This window comes from Pan paniscus, chromosome 6 (assembly GCF_029289425.2).
Source record: "Pan paniscus chromosome 6, NHGRI_mPanPan1-v2.0_pri, whole genome shotgun sequence".
NCBI lineage: Eukaryota > Metazoa > Chordata > Mammalia > Primates > Hominidae > Pan > Pan paniscus.
Genome location: NC_073255.2, coordinates 90,787,697 through 90,810,181, shown reverse-complemented (window position 1 = coordinate 90,810,181; position 22,485 = coordinate 90,787,697). Strand labels below are relative to the sequence as shown.

The window sequence follows — 22,485 nt, the reverse complement described above, 5'->3', positions numbered from 1 at the left end:
GGGTTGCTTGAGCCTGGGAGGTGGAGGTTGCAGTGAGCTATGATCACACCACTGCACACCAGCCTGGGTGACAGAGTGAAATCCCATCTCAAAAAAAGAAAGAAAGGAAGAAAGAAAAAGGCAGGGGCTTCGGGGAGGGCATGGGCACTGGCGAATGGCAGGGTGGAACCTGAAGCCGTCTGGTTTTCTAACCTGGGCACTGGGGAGTTGGTGGTTTGTTGACTCTGATGGAATTGGGGGTCAGGTTGGGGAGGAGACATGCTCATCTGTGTTGAGCTGGAGGGGACATGGGCTATCCATGGTGGCTGTGTCCTGCCCAGAGCTAGCCATGGGAGCCTGAGTCCAGTTGGAGGTAGGAAAGTCAGAAAAAACGGCCGCCTCGGAGCTGGCCCTGAGATGGTGAGTGGGATTTGTGATAGGGCCAAGACGAATGAAGGGAAGAACTTTGGGGACCCCTGTGTCTGCGGTGAGGGGGGAGATGGAGCCTTGGGTGATGGAGAGAGGGTCAGGAGTAGAGCCACAGAAGTCACAGGAGGGAAGCCGTGTTACAGGATGGGTGTACCTGGCTTTGGAGTGGCCTGTCCCAAATCACTCACCAGGAGAGGGGTGAGTCCCCAGGTCAGGGCAGTAAGGAGGAGGCATGTTTGTGCTGTCCCTGGTGTAGTGAAACTCAAGAAGGAAGCCAGGTGCAGTGGCTCACGCCTGTAATCCCAGCACTTTGGGAGGCCAAGGCAGGCAGATCACCTGAGGTCGGGAGTTTGAGACCAGTCTGGCCAACATGGTGAAACCCCATCTCTACTAAAAATACAAAAATTGGCTGGGCCTGTTGGTGGGCGCCTGTAATCCCAGCTACTCAGGAGGCTGAGGCAGAAGAATCGCTTGAACCCGAGAGGCAGTGATTGCAGTGAGTCAAGATCGCGCCACTGCACTCTAGCCTGGGTGACAGAGCAAGACTCCATCTCGAAAACAAAAAAGTCTCAATATGGGGAAAGATCCACTAGAAGTAAGAGCCATGGCTTCTACCTCGTGGCCTGTGGGTGTGATACTCCCAACAGTCCCCAAAGCTGGTGGTCCTCACTGCATGACAGTGAGCAGAGCAGCTCAGAGGGGGTCACTGCTCACCTGGGTGCATGGCTGACCACAGCCAGGCTGGCTCTCAGTGGGATGCCCAAGGTGCTAGACTCTGCTTAGTCTCCCTCGGGCCCTGGGCTTGAGGCATTGGGCCCGGCCCAGACCTCATTTCATGCACTGAGACCTTTGTTCTAGGGCCCCTCACCCCTCTGAAGGTGTTCGGGCAGGGGCAATGTGATAGGGCCATGAGGGGTCTGCAGCCTCCAGCCCCACTGGGGAGGTGGCCAGTGATTTCCACCTTCCTGGCCCCTCTGCATGCCCCTCCCAGTGGAACTTCCTAGGGTCCCTGAGTCAGTCACTTGCAAATAATTATGGCGTGCCCACTCTGCATTAGGCCCCTCTCACAACAACCCAGGAAGGGGGTGCTATTTATTTATTAAAGCGATTTTTTTTTTTTTGAGTCTCGCTCTGTCGCCCAGGCTGGAGTGCGGTGGCGCAATCTCGGCTTACTGCAAGCTCTGCCTCCCGGGTTCACACCATTCTCCTGCCTCAGCCTCCCAAGTAGCTGGGACTACGGGCGCCCACCACCACACCCGGCTAATTTTTTGTTTGTTTGTTTGTATTTTTAGTACAGATGAGGTTTCGCTGTGTGAGCCAGGATGGTCTCGATGCTCCTGACCTCGTGATCCGCCCACCTCAGCCTCCCAAAGTGCTGGGATTACAGGCATGAGCCACCGTGCCCAGCAATATTAAAGCAATTTTAAGGCCAAGGCTGGTAACTCATGCCTGTAATCCCAGCACTTTGGGAGGCTGAGGCAGGAGGACTGCTTGAGGCCAGGAGTTTGAGATCAACCTAGGCAACACAGTGAGACTCCATCTCTACAAAAAAATTAGCCAGGCGTGGTGGTGCGTACCTGTAGTCCCAGCTACTCAGGAGGCTGAGATGGGAGGATCATTTGAACCCAGGATGTCGAAGCTGCAGTGAGCTGTGATCACGCCACTGCACTCTGGCCTGGGCAACAGAGCGAGACACTGTCTCAAATTTTTAAAAAGCGATTTTACAAATGAGGTGCAGAGTTCAGTCACTTGCCAAAAGTCTCACAGCGCGTGAGGAGTAGAATCAGGACTCGAACCGAGGCAGCCTGGCTTCAGAGCCTACAGTGTAACCACAGCTTAGTCCCACACCTCCCAGACCAACAGGGTCCCTGCCTTCTAGTGGGCAAGACACTCAGTGAACAAATGTAGTGTCAGGTATTGGGGGACAGCACTCTCAGGAAGTGATGTTTAAGGGACAGAATTGAAGGGAGCAGTGTTTAGAGGATGTCGGGGGTAGGGCGGGTGCATGTGCAAAGGCCTTGGGGTGGGAATGTACTTGGCACAACTGAGGACCACAAAGCCAGCGTGCGGGAGCGCAGTCAGTGGCCAGGGGTGCATAGAGCCTTGTGGGCCCCGTGGAAGGTGCCGTTGGCTGTGCAGCTTTTTTTTTTTTTTTGAGACAGAGTCTCGCTTTTGTTGCCCAGGCTGGAGTGCAGTGGCGTGATCTCAGCTCACTGCAACCTCCACCTCCCGGGTTCAAGCGATTCTCCTGCCTCAGCTTCCCGGTAGCTGGGACTACAGGCGCCCACCACCACACCTGGCTAATTTTTGTGTTTTTAATAGAGACGGGGTTTCACCATGTTAGCCAGGCTGGCCTCGAACTCCTGACCTCAAGCGATCTGTCTACCTCAGCCTCCCAAAGTGCTGGGGTTACAGGCATGAGCCACTGCGCACAGCCAGCTGTGCATCTTTGAATGTCATAACCTGAGCATCTGAGAGCTGCTCCTGTCCCCTGGCCCCTGCTCTTGAGAAAGTCCCACGCTGATAGGACAGACAGGGTCATAAGTGCTGTGATGGGGGCCTGCAGGCTGCTGGAGGGCTCAGCCGGGACCAGATGCTGCCCCTCTTTGTAGAGTGGGACAATTGCTGCAGGCCCATGGGACCTCTGGTATTAGCCCTGAGGGTTGTCACTCCGGGGCCTGCCCCTTTCTGTGTTCTGACCTCCCAGCCCCTTGCAGGCCCCGCCCCCTTGCAGGCCCCGCCTCCTGGAAGATTATGACCAGGCTTGGACTGGTCCAGGCTTCCCTTTGGCTCACATACTGCCTCTGCGAGGTCCCCTCCAGGAAGCCTCCAGTGCACAACCCCCAGGGCTGCCGCATCCCTGGTAGCATCTCCTTGGCAGCTGGGTGGGCTGGCCCTGGGCAAGGAGGGCTGAGCATGCTGCTGGCCTGTGGGGTTGGAGCAGCAGCGGGATGCAACCTCCCTTTCTTCAGGGGACCTTTTTGGCGAGGACAAACTGTCCATAGGAAGTCGACCTCTGTTCCCTTGGGGGCAGCAGTGGAAGAGGCAGCTGCTTTTGAGCTTGTCCCTGTCCCCAGAGAAGCCTGAGGCCTTCAGTGCCGTTGCCAGGGCCGAGGCTGAGGAGCCTACAGCGTGTGTTCAGGACTGAGGGCCAGGGACGGGCCACAGGCTCCCTGCCTGGGGTCCAAGCCTAGATCGCTCGCTCCCCACCCGCACCAAAGCCCAGGCAAAGGGTGCTTCAGCCACTTCCTGTTGCAGGCTCAGACCAAGTCCCCTGGCACCCACGCGGCTGCAGCCTCCTCCTGTGCGCTGCAGCCACGCTGGCCCCACCCTCTGCAGCCTCCAATCCTGAGCCCCTGAGGGAGGATGGGGAAGCAGCTGGTCTGGCCACCCCTGCCCTCCCTTAGACCTCCAGAGCCCCCGGTGTAGCCACAGAGGATGCTGTTGGCTTCAGCCCCAAGAAGACGCCGCTTCCTCCAGAGGGCTAAGTAAGTGGGAATCCCCCTCCCTACTTGTCCCGGGCTCCAGGCAGGGCCCCTGGTGTAAGGCCTGGGGCTGGAAGCCGACCCACCTAGGTCCAGGCTCTGGGGCAGAACTGAAACTCCTTGGTTACCGTCGGCTGCTGCCTGGGAGCAGGCCACTGCCAAAGCTGTGGGTCCTTCCAGGACAGTCTCCCCATGAGGCCAGTCCTCCACCTGCTGTTTCTTCACACCTGGTGGCCAGGGATGTGGCCCTGGGTAGAGCGATGATTCTCCACTCCTGTCATTATGGAAGCCACCGCTGTCTCCCAGCCCAGCCAGCCACCTGGGCTGCAGAGCACCCCTTTCATGCCCTCCGGGTGCCTCCCCCTTCTCCTGCCCCAGCCTGGCTTTGTCCTACCCTGCTGTCAGGGAGGGGTACCCTGGAGTGGGGCCAGGGCATGGCTCTCCCCCGAGGGAGTTCCTCTCTGGCTGTCCCCAGGGCAGCTCTGCACAGCCTCAGTACCTGGCACACCTCCCTTGACATCCTTCTTAGGGACAGTCAGGCACTCTGTGTGGGGCACTCAAGAGAGCCAGGCCCGTCAGCCTCTAGCTCCTGCCAGAATGCAGGCCTGAGGGGTGAGGGGCGGGGCAGGGGCAGGGGCAGGGACAGGAACTCCGGCGTGCTCTCCATCCGCAAAGGTTCACTGAGGCCCCGAGCCCCAGCCACTGAGCCACCAAGTCAGCCTGGGCCAGGCCTGGGTGCCCTGTCTGCAATGGAGGCAGAGACGGGGTCTCGGGGAAGTTCTGAGGATGCTGGGTACACAGCGGGGGCCTCACCGGCAGGAATCGCTTATGCTCTCTCCTGGGCCAAGCTTTGTGGATGCCCAGCCTGGGGCCGCGGGGAGCTGGCAGGTCAGTGGCAGACACTGGTGGGCAGACCTAGTGTCTGGTAGAACAGGCATCAAGGAAGTGGTGACCGGAGGGAAGCCAAGTGCACTCAAACCCTCGGGTGAGTCATCACCGCCGGGTCTTTCACAGCTGCTGAAAGTGAGCAACAGTGATGAAGGTTTGTGAGTTTTCTGTGTGAGCGAGTGAATGGACCAGTAGCAGTTTCCAGGTTGCGGAAGAGCGTTCCCTCCCCGGGATGGGGACACTTGGTTACAGCAATTCCTAATCCCCCACCCACCCACCGCCCACTGCAGAGGTATGCGGGGGCCCTGCTTCCTGCAGGCAGGAGTGAGGGGCACTCCTGTGATGTGGCACCCCTGTGACCGAGGTCATGTGTGATCGGTGTAAGGGCAGGAAGCGAGTCATTGGTCTGCACCAGGCGTGAGGGCTTCTGCGAGGGCAGGACCCAAAGTCGGCCTGGCCTCCCGGCTGCAGCACTCCTTTCCCTTTCGAATTAGGTTAGAGCCCCGGGACGGGAGGTGCCCTGTAGACCACCCCCCTCACCAACTTCCGTCCTCCACCCCACCCCCGCGGTGATCCGGTGAACTGCCGGCCCCCTGCTGTGCACCGAGTGGGGCAGTGACCCTGACGTCGCGTCTCCTGCCGCCCCTGCCACCGCCACCACCTCCGGTGGCCCAGCCTCCGCATTCCCCACCCCCATGGAGGAATGCACCAGGCCTGCCTTCCTGGATGCACCCCTCACCCACATGCTTCCAAACCCTGGCATTTTCTGCTCCCCCTTTACTCCCACCCCTTCCCCTAGGCTCCCAGACAAAGGGGAACTGGCTGGATCCTCTTAAAGGGACAGTGTCCCACCAGCTTACTGCTGAACTCCCCTCCTCAACCCCAGTTCCCTAGTTACAGTTAATTAGCATTAGCAGACAGCCCATGAGTGATACCCATGCAGGCCCCAGGCTGTGGAGAGTTTCCTGGGTAGGAAACAGCCCTTAAGGTCCCTCATCTCATCCAGGTCCCAGTCTTTCCTACCTGCCTTTCTCCTAGATTGTGGCCCTTTGGAGCCTGGTTCTTCTGTCCCTGTGTGACCGACCCATAGCACCCAAACAGTGGCAGAGCGGGACGGACTCCCTAGCCTGTTCTCTGTGTGGGTCCGTACCCTGACCCAGACATGCCCCCCAACAGCAGGACCCAGGGGGGCACATGTGTGCCTGCGGGTTCACTGGGGCACCCGCATTTGGTTTATTTTATTTTTTAGAGAGAGGGTCTTGCTGTGTCACCCAGCTGGAGTGCAGTGGTGTAATCATAGCACACTGCAGCCTTGAACTCCTGGGCTCAAGCGATCCTCCCTCCCCAGCCTCCCTAGTAGCTGGGAGTACAGGACCCACTGTATCCTGGCTAATTTTTTAATAATTTTTTTAAGAGATGGGGTCTTACTGTGTTGCCCAGGCTGGCCTCAAACCTCTGGCCTCAAGTGATCCTCCCACCTTCGCCTCCTGAAGTGCTGAGATTACAGGCATGAGCCACCATGCCCATCCCAGACTGACATTTCTATATTTGTTCATCCTGGCTGGGCAGGGCTGCTGGTCCCCACCCCACCGGGATGCTTGGCTGGGAAAAAGCCGGGAATGTAGGTCTAACCCTGGCCTGTGTTGTGGCACCTACAGCCTGGCATTCCTCCCCATCTGCCCTTCAAGGCCCCACCAACCAGGCCTCCTTGGTAGCCTCTAGTGAAGAAACAGGCGAACCCTGGCTTTGATGACCCTGCATACCTGGGGATTCTCCTCCATTTTTCTTTTTCTTTTTTTTTTTTTGGAGACAGAGTCTCACTCTTGTCCAGGCTGCAGTGCAGTGGCACAATTTTGGCTCACTGCAACCTCTGCCTCCCAGGTTCAAGCGATTCTTCTGCCTCAGCCTCCCGAGTAGCTGGGATTACAGGTGCCCACCACCATGCCTGGCTAGTTTTTGTATTTTTAGTGGAGACTGGGTTTTGCCATGTTGGCCAGGCTGGTCTCGGACTCCTGACCCCAAGTGATCTGCCCACCTCGGCCTCCCAAAGTGCTGGGATTACAGGTGTGAGCCACCGCTTTGGGAGGCCGAGGTGGGCGGATCACGAGGTCAAGAGCTCGAGACCATCCTGGCCAAGATGGTGAAACCCCATCTCTATTAAAAATACAAAAAATTAGCTGGGCATGGTGGTGTGTGCCTGTAGTCCCAGCTACTCAGGAGGCTGAGGCAGGAGGATCACTTGAACCCGGAAGGCAGAGGTTGCAGTGAGCCGAGATCGAGCCACTGCACTGCAGCCTGGCGACAGAGCAAGACTCCGTCTCAAAAAACAAACAAAAAGAAAACTTGTTCTAATTCTTACAAAGGTGCCTGTAGCCGAGGCAGGGGCCCAGGTGAGGTGGAGGAGGGCGGAAGTGGACGTCTCAGCCCGGCCCCTCTCCTGCAGGTGTTGTGACTGCAGTGCCTCCCTGTCGCACCAGTACTATGAGAAGGATGGGCAGCTCTTCTGCAAGAAGGACTACTGGGCCCGCTATGGCGAGTCCTGCCATGGGTGCTCTGAGCAAATCACCAAGGGACTGGTTATGGTGAGCGCCCCCTGCCTTGCACACTCACCTGGGGTGGGGGTATCCAAGCAGACCCCATGCTCCAGGTCTCTCTCCCATCATTGTCTCTCCTGGTCTCCTTTTTGCTGGTCTTTGGAGCTGCTTTCTGAGCCTGACTTGTCTGTCTGTATCCCTCAGCGCCCCCATCTATGGAGCCAGCTCTGTCCAGGAGCTCAGCAGCTGGCCAGCCGGGTCCCCGCAGTTGTTTTTTTGGTGACACCCTTCGAAGAGGCCTAGGGGAGGATCTGTGGGGGTTGTTGGGTCTGCTGAGCTGGGCTGTTCCCTCCTCACCCCCGCACCAGGTGGCTGGGGAGCTGAAGTACCACCCCGAGTGTTTCATCTGCCTCACGTGTGGGACCTTTATCGGTGACGGGGACACCTACACGCTGGTGGAGCACTCCAAGCTGTACTGGTGAGTGCCTTGGCCCCTCCCTGAGCCTGGGAGGCCCACCTGTGTCACAGATCTGCAAGGGTGCTGACTCTCCCACACCCGGGCCTCCTGCCCTTTCCCATGGGGTGAGGTTTGTTGGGGCAAATGTTCATATCTCCTTTCCCATCCCGGCATGGAAACAAGTGAGAAATAACACACAGAAGTCAGTGTGAAAAAGCCTCAGACGGCCAGGCATGCTGGCTCACGCCTGTAATCCCAGCACTTTGGGATTGCGAGGTGGGTGGATCCCTTGAGGCTAGGAGTTCAAGACCAGCCTGGCCAACATTGTGGAACCCCACCTCTATTAAAAATACAAAAATTAACCAGGTGTGGTGGCGGGTGCCTGTAATCCCAGCTACTCAGGAGGCTGAGGCAGGAGACTCTCTTGAACCTGGGAGGTGGAAGTTGCAGTGAGCCAAGATTGCACCACTGCCCTCCAGCCTGGGCAACAGAGCAAGACTCTGTCTCAAAACAAAAAACCTCAGACGTCAGCTTTCTTACTGGCCATGACTGCAGCATGGTGCTGGCACAAACCACCAGAGGTGGGGTGGATGCCACAAGTTAAGGACACCATCCCCAGCATAACTGCTCCCTCTTTAGACACCAGCCACAAGTTCAGGGGTCCCCAACCCACTCACACTTCTGACCGACTGGCTACAAATTCAGGGACTCCCAAGACCCTGCCAAGTTTGATTGTTTGCTAACAGACTCACAGAACTCAGGAAAGCCTCCATTTTTATTCCAGTTTTATTATGAAGGACACAGCTCAGGTCCGACCAAATGAAGAAGCATCTCCCCTCCCTCCCCTAGCACATCAATGTGATCACCAACCAGGAAGCTTCACTGAGCTTCAGCAGCCAGAGTTTTTATTGGGATTTCATTACGTCGTCATGACTGATTGAGTCATTGGCCGTATGATCAAGCTTAGTCTCTAGCCCCCATTCTTGGAGGTCAGGCTGGATGAAAGCTGCAACCCTCTTCAAATCACATGATGTATCTTTGCGGGGCTGAGTCTCTCATTAGTATCAACTCAGGAATAGTCCGAGGGGCTCATGAATAACAAAGATACCCCATTCCAAGGACTTAGAGTCTCCCTCCCAGGAATCAGGACAAAACCCAGACAGATTCTTTCTTATACAACACTGATCAAGCTGGATTAGAGGACAACGTGGCTTGATCCCAGATGGGTTTTTAATGACTTCCTCCTGAACTGGATTTATCCTCAGGCCTTGTCCTGGCCGCCTTACAGGATCACAGCGAGTAGACAGACCCGAATGACTCAGAGGGACGAGGGCTGGCTGGGCACGCACAGTTCCTGCTCCCAGTTCCATAGGAGGAGTGAAAGAAAAGAAAGCTGGCCAGGTGCAGTGGCTCACCCCTATAATCCCAGCACTTTGGGAGGCCAAGGCAGGCAGATCACCTGAGGTCTGGCGTTTGAGGCCAGCCTGGCCAACATGGTGAAACCGTCTCTACTAAAAATAAGAAATTAGCCAGGCATGGTGGTGCGTGCCCGTAATCCCAGCTACTTAGGAGGCTGAGGCAGGAGAATCGCTTGAACCCAGGAGGCGGAGGTTACAGTGAGCCAAGATCACACCACTGCACTTTTGGACAATTGCTAGCTTTCCTTTTCTTTTGAGACAGAGTCTTGCTTTGTCACCCAGGCTGGGGTGCAGTGTTGTAATCAACAGAGTGAGACTCCATCTCAAAAAAAAAAAAAAAAAGGAAGGGATTGGGGGAAGAGCCTGGGGCTGGGGGCTGCAGAGATGCTGAAATTGATGACGCCCTTGACACTCTTTTCTTCCCACCCCGGCGGCTCTTGCAGCGGGCACTGCTACTACCAGACTGTGGTGACCCCCGTCATCGAGCAGATCCTGCCTGACTCCCCCGGCTCCCACCTGCCCCACACCGTCACCCTAGTGTCCATCCCAGCCTCATCTCATGGCAAGCGTGGACTTTCAGTCTCCATCGACCCCCCGCACGGCCCACCGGGCTGTGGCACCGAGCACTCACACACCGTCCGCGTCCAGGGGTGAGTGGCCGGCCTGCCGAGGCTGCCATCGGTGTGGCTATGGCTGTTGATGTGGGTGGCAGAGTCTGGCACTGGGGGCCCTGAAAATGAATGGGCGAGTGTTTGGGTACAGATGGGGCCCAGTTCTGACAACCTGGTTTGCCAGATTTCTGGCCCAGTCATTCCTCTGAATACCATTACAAATGCCAGATACAATAAAAAGACATTTTCAACCGGGCATGGTGGCCCACACCTGTAATCTCAGCACTTCGGGAGGCCGAAGTGGGTGGATCACCTGAGGTCAGGAGTTCGAGACCAGCCTGGGCAATGTGGTGAAACCCCGTCTCTACTAAAAATACAAACGTAGCCAGGCATGGTGGTGTGTGCCTATAGTGCCAGCTGCTTGGGAGGCTGAGGCAGGAGAATCACTTGAACCCAGGAGGTGGAGGTTTCAGTGAGCCCAGACTGCCATTGCACTCCAGGCTGGGCAACAAGAGTGTAACTCTGTATCAAAAAAATAAAAATAAAAAAAACACACTCAAAAAATAAAAAGACATTTTCTTTAGTCCATGTCTGATCCAACAAGAAAGAGGAGGAACCAAGTCAAGAATGAGTGAAGAAGCTGGGCGCAGTAACTCACACCTGTAATCTCAGCACTTTGGGAGGCCAAAGTGAGAGGATCACTTAAGGCCAGAAGTTTGAGACCAGCTTGGGCAACATAGCGAGACCTGCATGTCTACAAAAAAAAAAAAAAAAAATTAAAAATTAGCCGGGCATGGTGAAATCACTGAACACATAAAGGCTGGGCATGGTTGCTCACACTTATAATCGAAACACTTTGGGAGGCTGAGATGGGAGGATCACTTGAGGCCAGGAGTTCGAAACCAGCCTGGGAAACATTGTAGTCACAGCTACTTGGGAGGCTGAGGCAGAAGGATCTCTTGAGCCCAGGAGGTCGTGGCTACAGTGAGCTATAATTGCACGACTGCACTCTAGGCTGGGCAATGGAGCAAAACCCTGTCTCAAAAAAATGGGGCAGGGCTGATAAAGATTAGATTACTGTGTGACTTTGAGCAGCTGCTTTCCCTCTAGGCTTTGGGGGTCTGTTTGAACAATGAGGGAGTTGGATACCTTGGAGCTTTCTAAGATTTCTGTGGCGCCTTTATTGACACCTTGAGAAGTAGCATGCAGTGTTTCCACTTTTGGGCAATTGGTCACTTCTTTTTTTTTGAGACAGTCTCACTCTGTCGCCCAGGCTGGGGTGCAGTGGTGTGATACCAGCTCACTGCAACCTCCACCCACAAGGTTCAAGCAATTCTTGCACCTCAGCCTCCTGAGTAGCTGGGACTACAGGTGACCACACGTGGCTAATTTTTGTATTTTTAGTAAAGACAGGGTTTCACCATGTTGGCCAGGCTCGTTTCAAACTCCTGGGCTCAAGTGATCCTCCCTTCTCGGCCTCCCAAAGTGCCGGGATTACAGGTGTGAGCCACCGTGCCCGGCCCAAGTGCTAGCTTTCTCTCTCTCTTTTTTTTTTTTCGAGACGGAGTCTTGCTGTGTCGCCCAGGCTGGAGTGCAGTGGTGTGGTCTCGGCTCACTGCAAGCCCCTCCTCCTGGGTTCACGCCATTCTCCTGCCTCAGCCTCCCGAGTAGCTGGGACTACAGGCACCTGCCACCATGCCCGGCTAATTTTTTTTTTATATTTAGTAGAGACAGGGTTTCACCATGTTAGGCAGGATGGTCTCGATCTCCTGACCTCGTGATCCGCCTGCCTTAGCCTCCCAAAGTGCTGGGATTACAGGCGTGAGCCACCGCGCCCGGCCCTACCAAGTGCTAGCTTTCATTTGACGCAGTGAATGTTTCTTGTACACCTGGCAGGTGCCTGGCACTGCATAGGCACTGTTGAGATGTGAAGGTGGCCCTGGGGACAGAAAATTATACTGGGCTTGACTGTGTGTCGCCATCCCTTGGCATCAGCCAAGCCAGCAGCTGCTTTACATACATGAGTGAGCAGACAGCTGCTTGAAAGAGATGAGGAAACTCCCAGACCAACGGCTCTTACCAGAGGGCCAAGGGAGGTCCCCACAGAGTCAGAGGCTGCAGCTGGTCCCTGAAATCCAGGCAGAATTTTAGAAATGAAGACAGTCAGCTGGGTGCAGTGGCTCATGCCTGTTATCTCAGCCACTTCGGAGGGCTGAGGTGAGAGGATTGCTTGAGCCCAGGAGGTGGAGGCTGCAGCAAGCTATGATGACACCATGCATTCCAGCTTGGGCGACAGAGCGAGACCCTATCTCTAAAATAAAAATGAAGAAGAGAGTTAATGACGTCTCCTCCCTGTCTGCCTCACTGGGTAAGCATTCGCCCAGCCAACATCTGGAACATCCCAGTTCTGCAAAGAGCCACACCCTTCCCAGAAAGAGCCCAACTTGCCAAAGATTTACTTATTTGTTTTAAACTGGTTTTAGTTGACCGCTTTTCATTTTGTGTATAGCAGCGTTTTAAGGAAGGTCTAATTTATCCAGGCCACCTGCTGCTTTAGCAAACCAAGGGAGAGGATGTGAGATTCTAAGGAATTTACATATGTATGTCATATATATATATACAGACACACAATTTTTTTTTGAGACAGGGTCTTGCTCTGTCATACAGGCTGGAGTGCAGTGGCACAATTATAGCTCACTGTAGCCTCAGACGCCTGTGCTCAAGCAATCCACTCACCTCGGCCTCCTGAGTAGTGAGACTACAGGCACACACCACCACACCCAGCTAATTTTTTAATTTTTTGTAGAGACTGAGTCTTGCTGTGTCGCCCAGGCTAGTCTTGAACTCCTGGGCTCAAGCAATCCTCCCACATTGGCTTCCCAAAGTGCTAGGATTACAGGCGTGAGCCACTATGCCTGGCTTATTTTTAAGGTTATATGCATGCAAAGCCCATATCAATGAAAATATTTTCTTTGGTTTTTTTCAACTTTTCATCTTCGCATTTTGCAGATTTATAGAAAATTTGCTAAAATAATAAGTCCATTGAATACATACACACCCTTCACCAAGGGTCACCAATTCGTAACTGCCATATTTGGGAGTTATATGTGTGTCTCTCTATATATACATATATGGATACAGATACATATACATGTTTAGTGACTTGTTTATATTTGTACATATATGTACATGTTGTTATTTATTGATCGTTTGGGAGTAAGTTGCAGGGATCATTGACTCCCCCACAATTATGCTAGATATTCTCAAAAGAAGGACCTTCTCTTTTTTTTTTTTTGGAGACAGGGTATCACTGTCATTGAGGCTGAAGTGCAGTGATGCGATCACAGCTCACTGCAGCCTCAACCTCCCAGGCTCAAGTGATCCTCCCACCTCTGCCTCCCAAGTAGCTGGGACTACAGGCACGGGCCACCACGCCTGGCTAGGCATTCTGTTATGTAATTATCAATTGTATCTTATAGTTCAGTGATCACATTTTGGAAATGTAACATTGATACCATTATCTAATACACAGACCATATTCAAATTTTGCCTATTGTCTCTATACTGAACTACTGAACTGTCCTTTATAGCAATCTCCCCCTCATCCACAGTCCAGTCCATGATCAACATTGCATTTAATAGTCATGTGTCATCAGTATCTTTTTTTTTTTTTTTTTTTTGAGACGGAATTTTGCTCTTGTTGCCCAGGTTGGAGCGCAATGGCGCAATCTTGGCTTATTGCAACCTCCGCCTTTGGGCTTAAGTGATTCTCCTGCCTCAGCCTCCTAAGTAGCTGAGATTACAGTCGTGCACCATTATGCATGCCTAATTTTTGTATTTTTATTAGAGACGGGGTTTTACCATGTTGCCCAAGCTGGTCTTGAACTCCTGACCTCAAATGATCCACCCACCTCAGCCTCCCAAAATGCTGGGTTTACAGGCATGAGCCACTGCGTCTGGCCATTTCCTCAGCCTTTCATTGCCCTTCATGATCTTGACATTTTTGAAGTGTACAGGCCAGTCATTAAAGTAAAATGTTTTTCCTTTTTTTTTTTTTTTTTTTTTAAAAGAGAGACAGGGTCTCACTGTGTTGCCCAGGCTGGTCTCAGACTCCTAGGCTCAAGTGATCCTCCCGCCTCAGCTTCCCAAAGTGCTGGGATTACAGGCGTGAGCCATCGCACCCGCCCTCGCATTTGGGTTTGACTGATGTTTCCTCTTAGGGAGACAGGCTCTGCGGGTTTGGCCTGATACTGCATAAGTGATCCTCTGTCCTTCCAAGTGGATCTTGCCGGGAGACATATGATGTCAGTGTGCCCTTTGCTGAGGATGTTCACTTTGATTACTTGTTTTTTCTGTACTGTAAGGATTTTTTTCCCTTTGTCATCAATAAACCATTTGTGAGATTTGAGTCTGTAAATATCCTGTTCCCAAAAACCCTTCCCCAAATGATTTGAGCATCTATTGATGATTCTTGCCTGTAGCGATTATTACTAGGGTGGCTACCAAATGCTGAATTTCTAACTCTGTTCTTCCTTCTGCATTTGTTACTGTAAGGAAGAGCTTCTCCCCCATACGAGAATGGTCTTTTTGTTTGCTTGGTTGTTTTTTTGAGATAGGGTCTCACTCTGTTGCCCAGGCTGGAGTGCAGTGACATGATCATAGCTCACTGCAGCCTTGACCTCATGGGCTCAAGCGATCCTCCTGCCTCAGCCTCTCAAGTAACTGGGACTACAGGCAGCACCACCATGCCTGGCTAATTTTTTATTTTTTGTAACGGCGAGGTCTCACTATTTTGCTCAGGCTGGTCTCGAACTCCTGACCTCAAGTGATCTTCCCACCTCAGCCTCCCAAATAGCTGGGATTACAGGAGTGTGCCACCATGCTCAGCTAATTTTCTGTAAAAAATGTCATAGAGATGGGGTCTTGCTATGCTGCCCAGGCTGGTCTCAAACCCCTAGTCTCAAGCAATCCTCCCACCTTGGCCTCCCAAAGTGCTGGGATTCCAGGCATGAGCCACTACACCTGGCCCTGTTTTTCTTAAAGTTCTCAGTCTTCTCTCTGCCTTACCCCCATCCCCTTTTCCATCTCCAGGACCTAGGGCAGAGACAAAGTGAGCATTCCCTAAAAAACTTTTATGAGGCAAAATGAAAACCAGGTCCCAGACTGGGCGTGGTGGCTCACGCCTATAATCCCAGCACTTTGGGAGGCCAAGGTGGGTGGATTACCTGAGGTCAGGAGTTCAAGACCAGCCTGACCAACATAGAGAAACCCCATCTGTACTAAAAATACAAAATTAGCCAGGCATGGTGGCACATGCCTGTAATCCCAGCTACTCAGGAGCCCGAGGCAAGAGAATCACTTGAACCTAGGAGGCGGAAGTTGCAGTGAGCCGAGATCACTCCATTGCACTCCAGCCTGGGCAACAAGAGCAAAACTCTGTCTCAAAAAAAAAAAAAGAAAAGAAAAGAAAACCAGGTCCCTAACACCGAAGAGTTAAAAGAAATAAGTAAATTTGGCAAATTGGTCTTTTTGTGAGTTAGCTTATGGGCAACTGATCGAGGGTCTCTTTCCCGTCTTCACCCTGCAATTGTGGCTCAGGGCAAGCTGCCAGCTCCCTCCTGCCAATGCAGGAGCAATAGAGCTTGGCCTCCTCTTGCAGGGCGAGTTTGGGAGTCAGATATGAAGCCACTAATCTGGGACCTTTTTGGGACCCAAGGCACTCATCTGCCCCAAGCATACCAGGCAGGCCAGGTGCAGTGACTCATGTCTGTAATCCTAGCACTTTGTTTTTGCGACGGAGTCTCGCTCTGTCCACCCAGGCTGGAGTGCAGTGGCAGAATCTTGACTCACTGCAACCTCCACCTCCCAGGTTCAAGCAATTCCTGCCTCAGCCTCCCAAGTAGCTAGGACTACAGGCGCCCACTGCCACGCCCGGCTAATTTTTGTATTTTCAGTAGAGATGGCGTTTCACCATGTTGGCCAGGCTGGTCTCAAACTCCTGACTTCAAGTAATCCATCCGCCTTGGCCTCCCAAACTGTTGGGATTACAGGTATGAGCCACTGCGCCTGGCCAGTCCTAGCCCTTTGGGAGGCTAAGGCGGGCGGATTGCATGAGCTCAGGAGTTCGAGACCAGCCTGGGAAATGTGGTGTAACCCCCGTCTCTACTAAAAATACAAAAAAAATTAGCTGGGTGTGGTGGTGTGCACCTGTAATCCCAGCTACTCGGGAGGCTGAGGTACGAGAATCGCTTGAACTCAGGAGGCAGAGGCTGCAGTGAGCTGAGATTGTGCCATTGCACTCCAGCCTGGGTAACAGAGTGAGATTCTGTCTCCAAAAAAAAAAAAAAATCGAGACCAAGCATACCTGGGAGTTGGAAGGATAGATAGATCTGTTCCCCCAGGGTGGAGACAATGGTCCATTGAATGGGAACAGCTGAGCATCCTGTGTGGGTGGCCAGTGCCTACAAGCGTGCCACCTTCTCCAGCTCACACCTGTGGCAGACATCAGTAATTGATTACAGAATTCCTCCCCTGAAACCAGAACTCGGTGTTCTGGCCATCTGCTACTTCCCAGTCACACGAAGTAGAATCCTCCACCTGCTCACCCTGGATCTGGTGCCCTTCGCCTTGGTTTCCTGTTGGGGCTCTGAGGGACAGGTGGGCACTGGCCTGACCCCTGCCTTACCCACAGAGTGGATCCGGGCTGCATGAGCCCAGATGTGAAGAATTCCATCCACGTCGGAGACCGGATCTTGGAAATCAATGGCACGCCCATCCGAAATGTGCCCCTGGACGAGGTACGGTCCTGAGTCTGTGGGGCAGGACGGGAGGTAGTGCCTTCATGCCTAGCCCCCTCCCCACTCCACCCCCATTCACATGCCTGCTGTCCCCAGATTGACCTGCTGATTCAGGAAACCAGCCGCCTGCTCCAGCTGACCCTCGAGCATGACCCTCACGATACACTGGGCCACGGGCTGGGGCCTGAGACCAGCCCCCTGAGCTCTCCGGCTTATACTCCCAGCGGGGAGGCGGGCAGCTCTGCCCGGCAGAAACCTGTCTTGTAAGTCAGCCTGCTCCTTGGTTCAGCTGGGTGCTTTCACTCCTGCTGGGGCTCAGGGGCTGTGGGACCTAGGTCGGGGAGCCAGCCCTGCACAAATGCAGCCCAGGCTTGAGCCAGGGAGGTGGAGGCTGCAGTAAGCTGTCATCACACCACTGCTCTCCAGCTTGGGTGACAAAACAAGACCCACTCTCAAAAAAAAAGAGGAAACACACATTTTTTAAAAAGCCGGGGACGGGGCCAGGCGTGGTGGCTCATGCCTGTAATCCCAGCACTTTGGGAGGCCGAGGCAGGTGGATCACCTGAGGTCAGGAGTTCAAGACCAGCCTGGCCAACATGGGAAACCTCATCTTTACTGAAAATACAAAAATTAGCCGGGCTTGGTGGCGGGTGCCTGTAGTCCCAGCTACTCGGGAGGCTGAGGCAGATGAATCACTTGAACTCAGGAGATGGAGGTTGCAGTGAGCCAAGGTCACACCACTATACTCCAGCCTGGGCAACAGAGTGAGACTCTGTCTCAAAAAAAAAGAGGATGACAGAGCGGGATCTGAGGGGTTGAGGGGAGCTGGGGGCTGCCACTAGAGCCAGGATAGGCCGAGACACTGGGATGGGCAGCCTTTGGACTGTCCCAGGTGGGCCCTCCCAAAGCAGGGGGTGATTGCATAGACTGGCATGGACAGGGGCATGCAGGCAGGAGGAGGAAGGGGCAGGGCCTTGGCCGGGTGCTACCTGTCCCCCGGTGGCACTTGGCACCATGTGTGCCCCCCAGGAGGAGCTGCAGCATCGACAGGTCTCCAGGCGCTGGCTCACTGGGCTCCCCGGCCTCCCAGCGCAAGGACCTGGGTCGCTCTGAGTCCCTCCGCGTAGTCTGCCGGCCACACCGCATCTTCCGGCCGTCGGACCTCATCCACGGGGAGGTGCTGGGCAAGGGCTGCTTCGGCCAGGCTATCAAGGTACAGAGCATGCCAGGGTCTCAGGGGACAGTCTGGGTGGGACTCCTCCATCCTCCTTCCTTCCCAGTCTATGGAAACACAGTGGAAGGGGTATCTGGCTTCCAGACTCCCTGGCCAGTGCCCTCTCCTGCCTTGGCCTCCTGGAGCTAATTAGGAACAGGGGACCTCCTACAGGTAGACTGAGACCTTATGTGCGGGAGGTCATTGAAAGGTGGCTCCTAGCCAGGCACAGTGGTTTATCCCTGTAATCCCAGCACTGTGAGAGGCTAAGGCTGTAGGATCGCTTGAGCCCAGGAATTCAAGACCAGCCTTGACGTCATCTCTACAAAAAATTTAAAAATTAATTGGGTATAGTGGTGCATGCCTGTGGTCCCAGCTACTTGGGAGGCTTAGGCAGGAGGATTGTGAGCCAGGAGTTCAAGGCTGCAGTGAGCTATGATCATGCCACTGCACTCCAGCCTGGGCAATAGAGCAAGACCCCATCTCAAAAAAAAAAAAAAAGACAAGGGATTAATACATCCCATCCACTTGGGTATTTGGGAACATCCCATGCACAGCCTAGAGTATGAAGCCATCTGCACATCTCCCTGGCAGTCCTGGGGTGGAGATGGGGCTTCCTAGAAGGCGGGCTTACAGCAGAGCCTCTGTCTTCACACCTCTGTGTCCCACACGCAGGTGACACACCGTGAGACAGGTGAGGTGATGGTGATGAAGGAGCTGATCCGGTTCGACGAGGAGACCCAGAGGACGTTCCTCAAGGAGGTCAGTGAGCGGAATGCCCTCTTCCCTCCAGAGGGACTTCCAGGTGCTCACCCCTGCCCCATCAACACAGGTCGGAAAAGGGCTCTGGGAACCATTGAAAGAAGAGCGAGCAGGCCAGGCATAGTGGCTCACGCCTGTAATCAATCCCAACACTTTGGGAGGTTAAGGAGAGAGGATACTTTGAGACCAACCTGGGCAACATAGCAAGACCCCGTCTCTACAAAAAAATTTTAAATTAACCGAGCTTGGCAATGTGCACCTGTCATCCCAGCTACTCGGGGGGCTGAGGTGGGAGGCTCGCTTGAGCCCAGGAGTTGGAGGCTGCAATGAGCCATGATTGCACCACTGCACTCCAGCCTGGGGAACAAGGCAAGACCCTGTGTCCAAAAAAAATAAAAGTAACTGCATTGGTCGGGCATAGTGGCTCACGCCTGTAATCCCAGCACTTTGGGAGGCTGAGCCGGGCGGATCACCTGAGGTCAGGAGTTCGAGACTACCCTGGCCAACATGGCAAAACCCCGTCTCTACTAAAAATACAAAAATTAGCCCGGCATGATGGTGGTGAGTGCCTGTCATCCAGGCTACTCAGGAGGCTGAGGCAGGAGAATTTCTTGAACTCAGGAGGCGGAGGTTGCAGTGAGCCAAGATCGTGCCGCTGCCCTCCAGCCTGGGCGACAGAGTGAGACTCCTTCTCAAAAAAAAAAAAAAAAGAAAAAAGAAAGTAACTGCAGGCAGGGGACTGGGAAAAAGAGCATCGCTGGGGGTGGGGGCAGCTCAAGCAGAGGGCACAGGACGCCAGAGGGTGTGGCAGAGGCAGGAGAGGGGAGCTGGGGGTTCCGTATCTTTGAGACCGCCTACAGCCCCTGGTGGGATGGAAAAGGGAGAAGCAGACCCAAGCACAGCTGGGACCACACAGAGCCCGGGCCCAGCCTATTTGTGCCCCGCCAGGTGAAGGTCATGCGATGCCTGGAACACCCCAACGTGCTCAAGTTCATCGGGGTGCTCTACAAGGACAAGAGGCTCAACTTCATCACTGAGTACATCAAGGGCGGCACGCTCCGGGGCATCATCAAGAGCATGGTGAGTCCTGGGCAGAGCCAGCCACCCCAGCTGTGCGGCCCCGGGCAAAGCAGCTCCCTCTGTGAGCCTCAGTCTCATCTCTTCAATGGGGGGAAGCCACAGGGGTCTCAAAGGCCCTCTGAACCCTGATTCCTAATCAAAAAGGGGAGCGACTGACTCCATCTAAAGCTAGGAAAGGCCAGGTACAATGGTGCACACCTGTTATTCTAGCACTTTGGGAGCCCAAGGCAAGAGGATCACTCGAGGCCAGGAATTCAAGGCTGCAGTGAGCTGTGATCTCACCACTGCACTCCAGCCTGGACCACAGAGCAAGACCCTATCTCAAAAACTAAAATAAAATTCAGAGCTTTCCTTAAGGATTTGAATAAAATTACAAATCCATCTTTAGAAATAAAGTGCTCAGGCCAGGTGCAGTGGCTCATGCCTATAATCTCAGCACTTTCAGAGGCTGAGGCCAGCAGATCACCTGAGGTCAGGAGTCCAAGACCAGCCTGGCCAACATGGTGAAACCCCGTCTCTACTAAAAATACAAAAATTAGCTGGGCCTGGTGGCAGGCACCTGTAATCCCAGCACTTTGGGAGACTGAGGTTGGCAGATCACCTGAGGTCAGGAGTTCGAGACCATCCTGGTAACCCGTCTCTACTAAAAATACAAAAAATTAGCCGGGCAAGGTGGCGGGTGCCTGTAGTCCCAGCTACTCGGGAGACTGAAGCAGGAGAATGGCGTTGAACCCAGGGGGCAGAGCCTGCAGTGAGCCAAGATCGCACCACTGCACTCTAGCCTGGGTGACAGCGAGACTCCGTCTCAAAAAAAAAGCGCTTGGAGGAAGCCTCACAGAGCCCTGTGCTGGACCACGCCCTGGGGATCCAGTCCTGGCCTCCAGCCCCATTTCTGTACCACCCTGAGACCATGGGATCTTCCTCAGGTTGGATTACCTTGTATCCAAGGTGTGGACCCTATGGGCTCCTGCTAGGTGTAACTTGACACAACGGGTTCCGTTGTCAGGTGCAATTTAGAAACTCTGGGCTAGGCCAAGCGCAGTGGCTCACACCTGAATTCCCAAACTTTGGAAGGCCGAGGCAGGAGGGTCACTAGAGGTCAGGAGGTCAAGACCAGCTTGGACAACATAATGAGATCCCAATCCCATCTCTACAAAAAAAATTTTAAAATTAGCCAAATGTGATGGCACATGCCTGTGGTTCCAGCTCCACGGGAGGCTGAGGCAGAAGGATCACTTGAGCACAGGAGGTCGAGGCTGCACTCCAGCCTGGGTGATAGAGTGAGACCCTGTCTCAATAAAAAATAAAGATCTCCAAGGGGATGGGGTTTGAGAATGAGGCGTCTCCCCCAAATGATTTGAGCCCAAAGCCCCGTTCTCCTGGCGTGGCTCAGTGCTGCCACTCCGCAGGTGACCTTGCTGGGCCCTTCTACCTCTTACCTGTCTGTGAAAGTAGGTTCTAATTTTTTAAAAACCTAGAAAGATGAGTTTTTTGTTTTTGTTTTTGTTTTTCCCGAGACGGAGTTTTGCTCTTATTGTCCAGCCTGAAGTGCAATGGCGTGATCTTGGCTCACTGCAACCTCCACCTCCCAGGTTCAATCGATTCTGCCTCAGCCTCCCGAGTAGCTGGGATTACAGGAGCCCACCACCACACCCGGCTAATTTTTGCATTTTTAGTAGAGACAGGGTTTCACCATGTTGGTCAGGCTGGTCTCAAACTCCTGACCTCGTGATCCAACCACTCTGACCTCCTAAAGTGTTGGGATTACAGGCGTGAGCCACCACACCTGACAGAAAGATGAGATTTTATAGAAAATAAATATAGCTTGTTTTCTCAGAGGAGGCAGATTGGGAGCTATAGAGGAATATCCCTGCTTAGAGTTTGAAATCAGTTCTGTTAGGAAATAATGTTTGTAGGGGCCGGGTGCGGTGGCTCACGCCTGTAATGCCAGCACTTTGGGAGGCTGAGGCAGGTGGATCACTTGAGGTTAGGAGTTTGAGAACAGCCTGGCCAACATGGTGAAACCCTGTCTCTACTAAAACTACAAAAATTAGCTGGGTTTGGTGGTGGACACCTGTAATCCCAGCTACTTGGGAGGCTGAGGCGAGAGAATTGCTTGAGGCCGGGTGCAGTGGCTCATGCCTGTAATCCCAACACTGGGAGGCCAAGGTGGGCAGATCACCTGAGGTAAGGAGTTCAAGACCAGCCTGACCAACATGGTGAAACCCCGTCTCTACTAAAAATACAAAAAATTAGCTGGGTGTGGTGGCACATGCCCATAGTCCCAGCTACTCAGGAGGCTGAGACACAAGAATCACTTGAGCCCCGGAGGCGAAGGTTGTAGGGAGCTGAGATGGTACCACTGCACTCCACCCTGGGTGACAGAGTGAGACTCCATCTAAAGAAAAAAAAAAAAGGAAATAATGTCTGTGAGCTGTGTTGACTCATACTCCTTAGAAGCAGACAGTTGTGGGTGCCCGAAGAAATCGGGGTGTTGGGGAGCCCAGGGACCCTCTAGGACGCTTGCCTCTTCCTGCCTCTGTCTCATGCAACCATCCCTGCCACCGGGGCCCCCACCGGCCCCACCCTGGCCATTCTTTCTCCATCCCAGGACAGCCAGTACCCATGGAGCCAGAGAGTGAGCTTTGCCAAGGACATCGCATCAGGGATGGTGAGTGAGCCGGGTGCTCTAGCTCCATTCATAATCCCACCAGGAATTTGCAAACAGAACCCACAAAGAAGCTTTGAAAGAGGGCAGAGGGGGTCGATGGGAGAGTGGGAAGAATCGTCCCGACTGGCCTGATTGGGGTGGGAGCGGAGGGAGTTCCTGGG

The 22,485-nt window shown here is 53.9% G+C and overlaps 1 protein-coding gene across 1 annotated transcript in view; it reads left to right on the top strand.

The window, feature by feature from the left end:
* Positions 1 to 22,485, top strand: part of LIMK1 (LIM domain kinase 1) — a 38,717-nt gene that overhangs the window by 5,606 nt on the left and 10,626 nt on the right. The window contains exons 3-11 of the mRNA XM_034951379.4: positions 7,225 to 7,363; positions 7,684 to 7,793; positions 9,634 to 9,840; positions 16,493 to 16,598; positions 16,695 to 16,861; positions 17,628 to 17,811; positions 18,487 to 18,573; positions 19,522 to 19,653; positions 22,265 to 22,324. Coding sequence (XP_034807270.1) covers positions 7,225 to 7,363; positions 7,684 to 7,793; positions 9,634 to 9,840; positions 16,493 to 16,598; positions 16,695 to 16,861; positions 17,628 to 17,811; positions 18,487 to 18,573; positions 19,522 to 19,653; positions 22,265 to 22,324 — 1,192 coding nt within the window. The remainder of the gene's footprint in view (positions 1 to 7,224; positions 7,364 to 7,683; positions 7,794 to 9,633; positions 9,841 to 16,492; positions 16,599 to 16,694; positions 16,862 to 17,627; positions 17,812 to 18,486; positions 18,574 to 19,521; positions 19,654 to 22,264; positions 22,325 to 22,485) is intronic.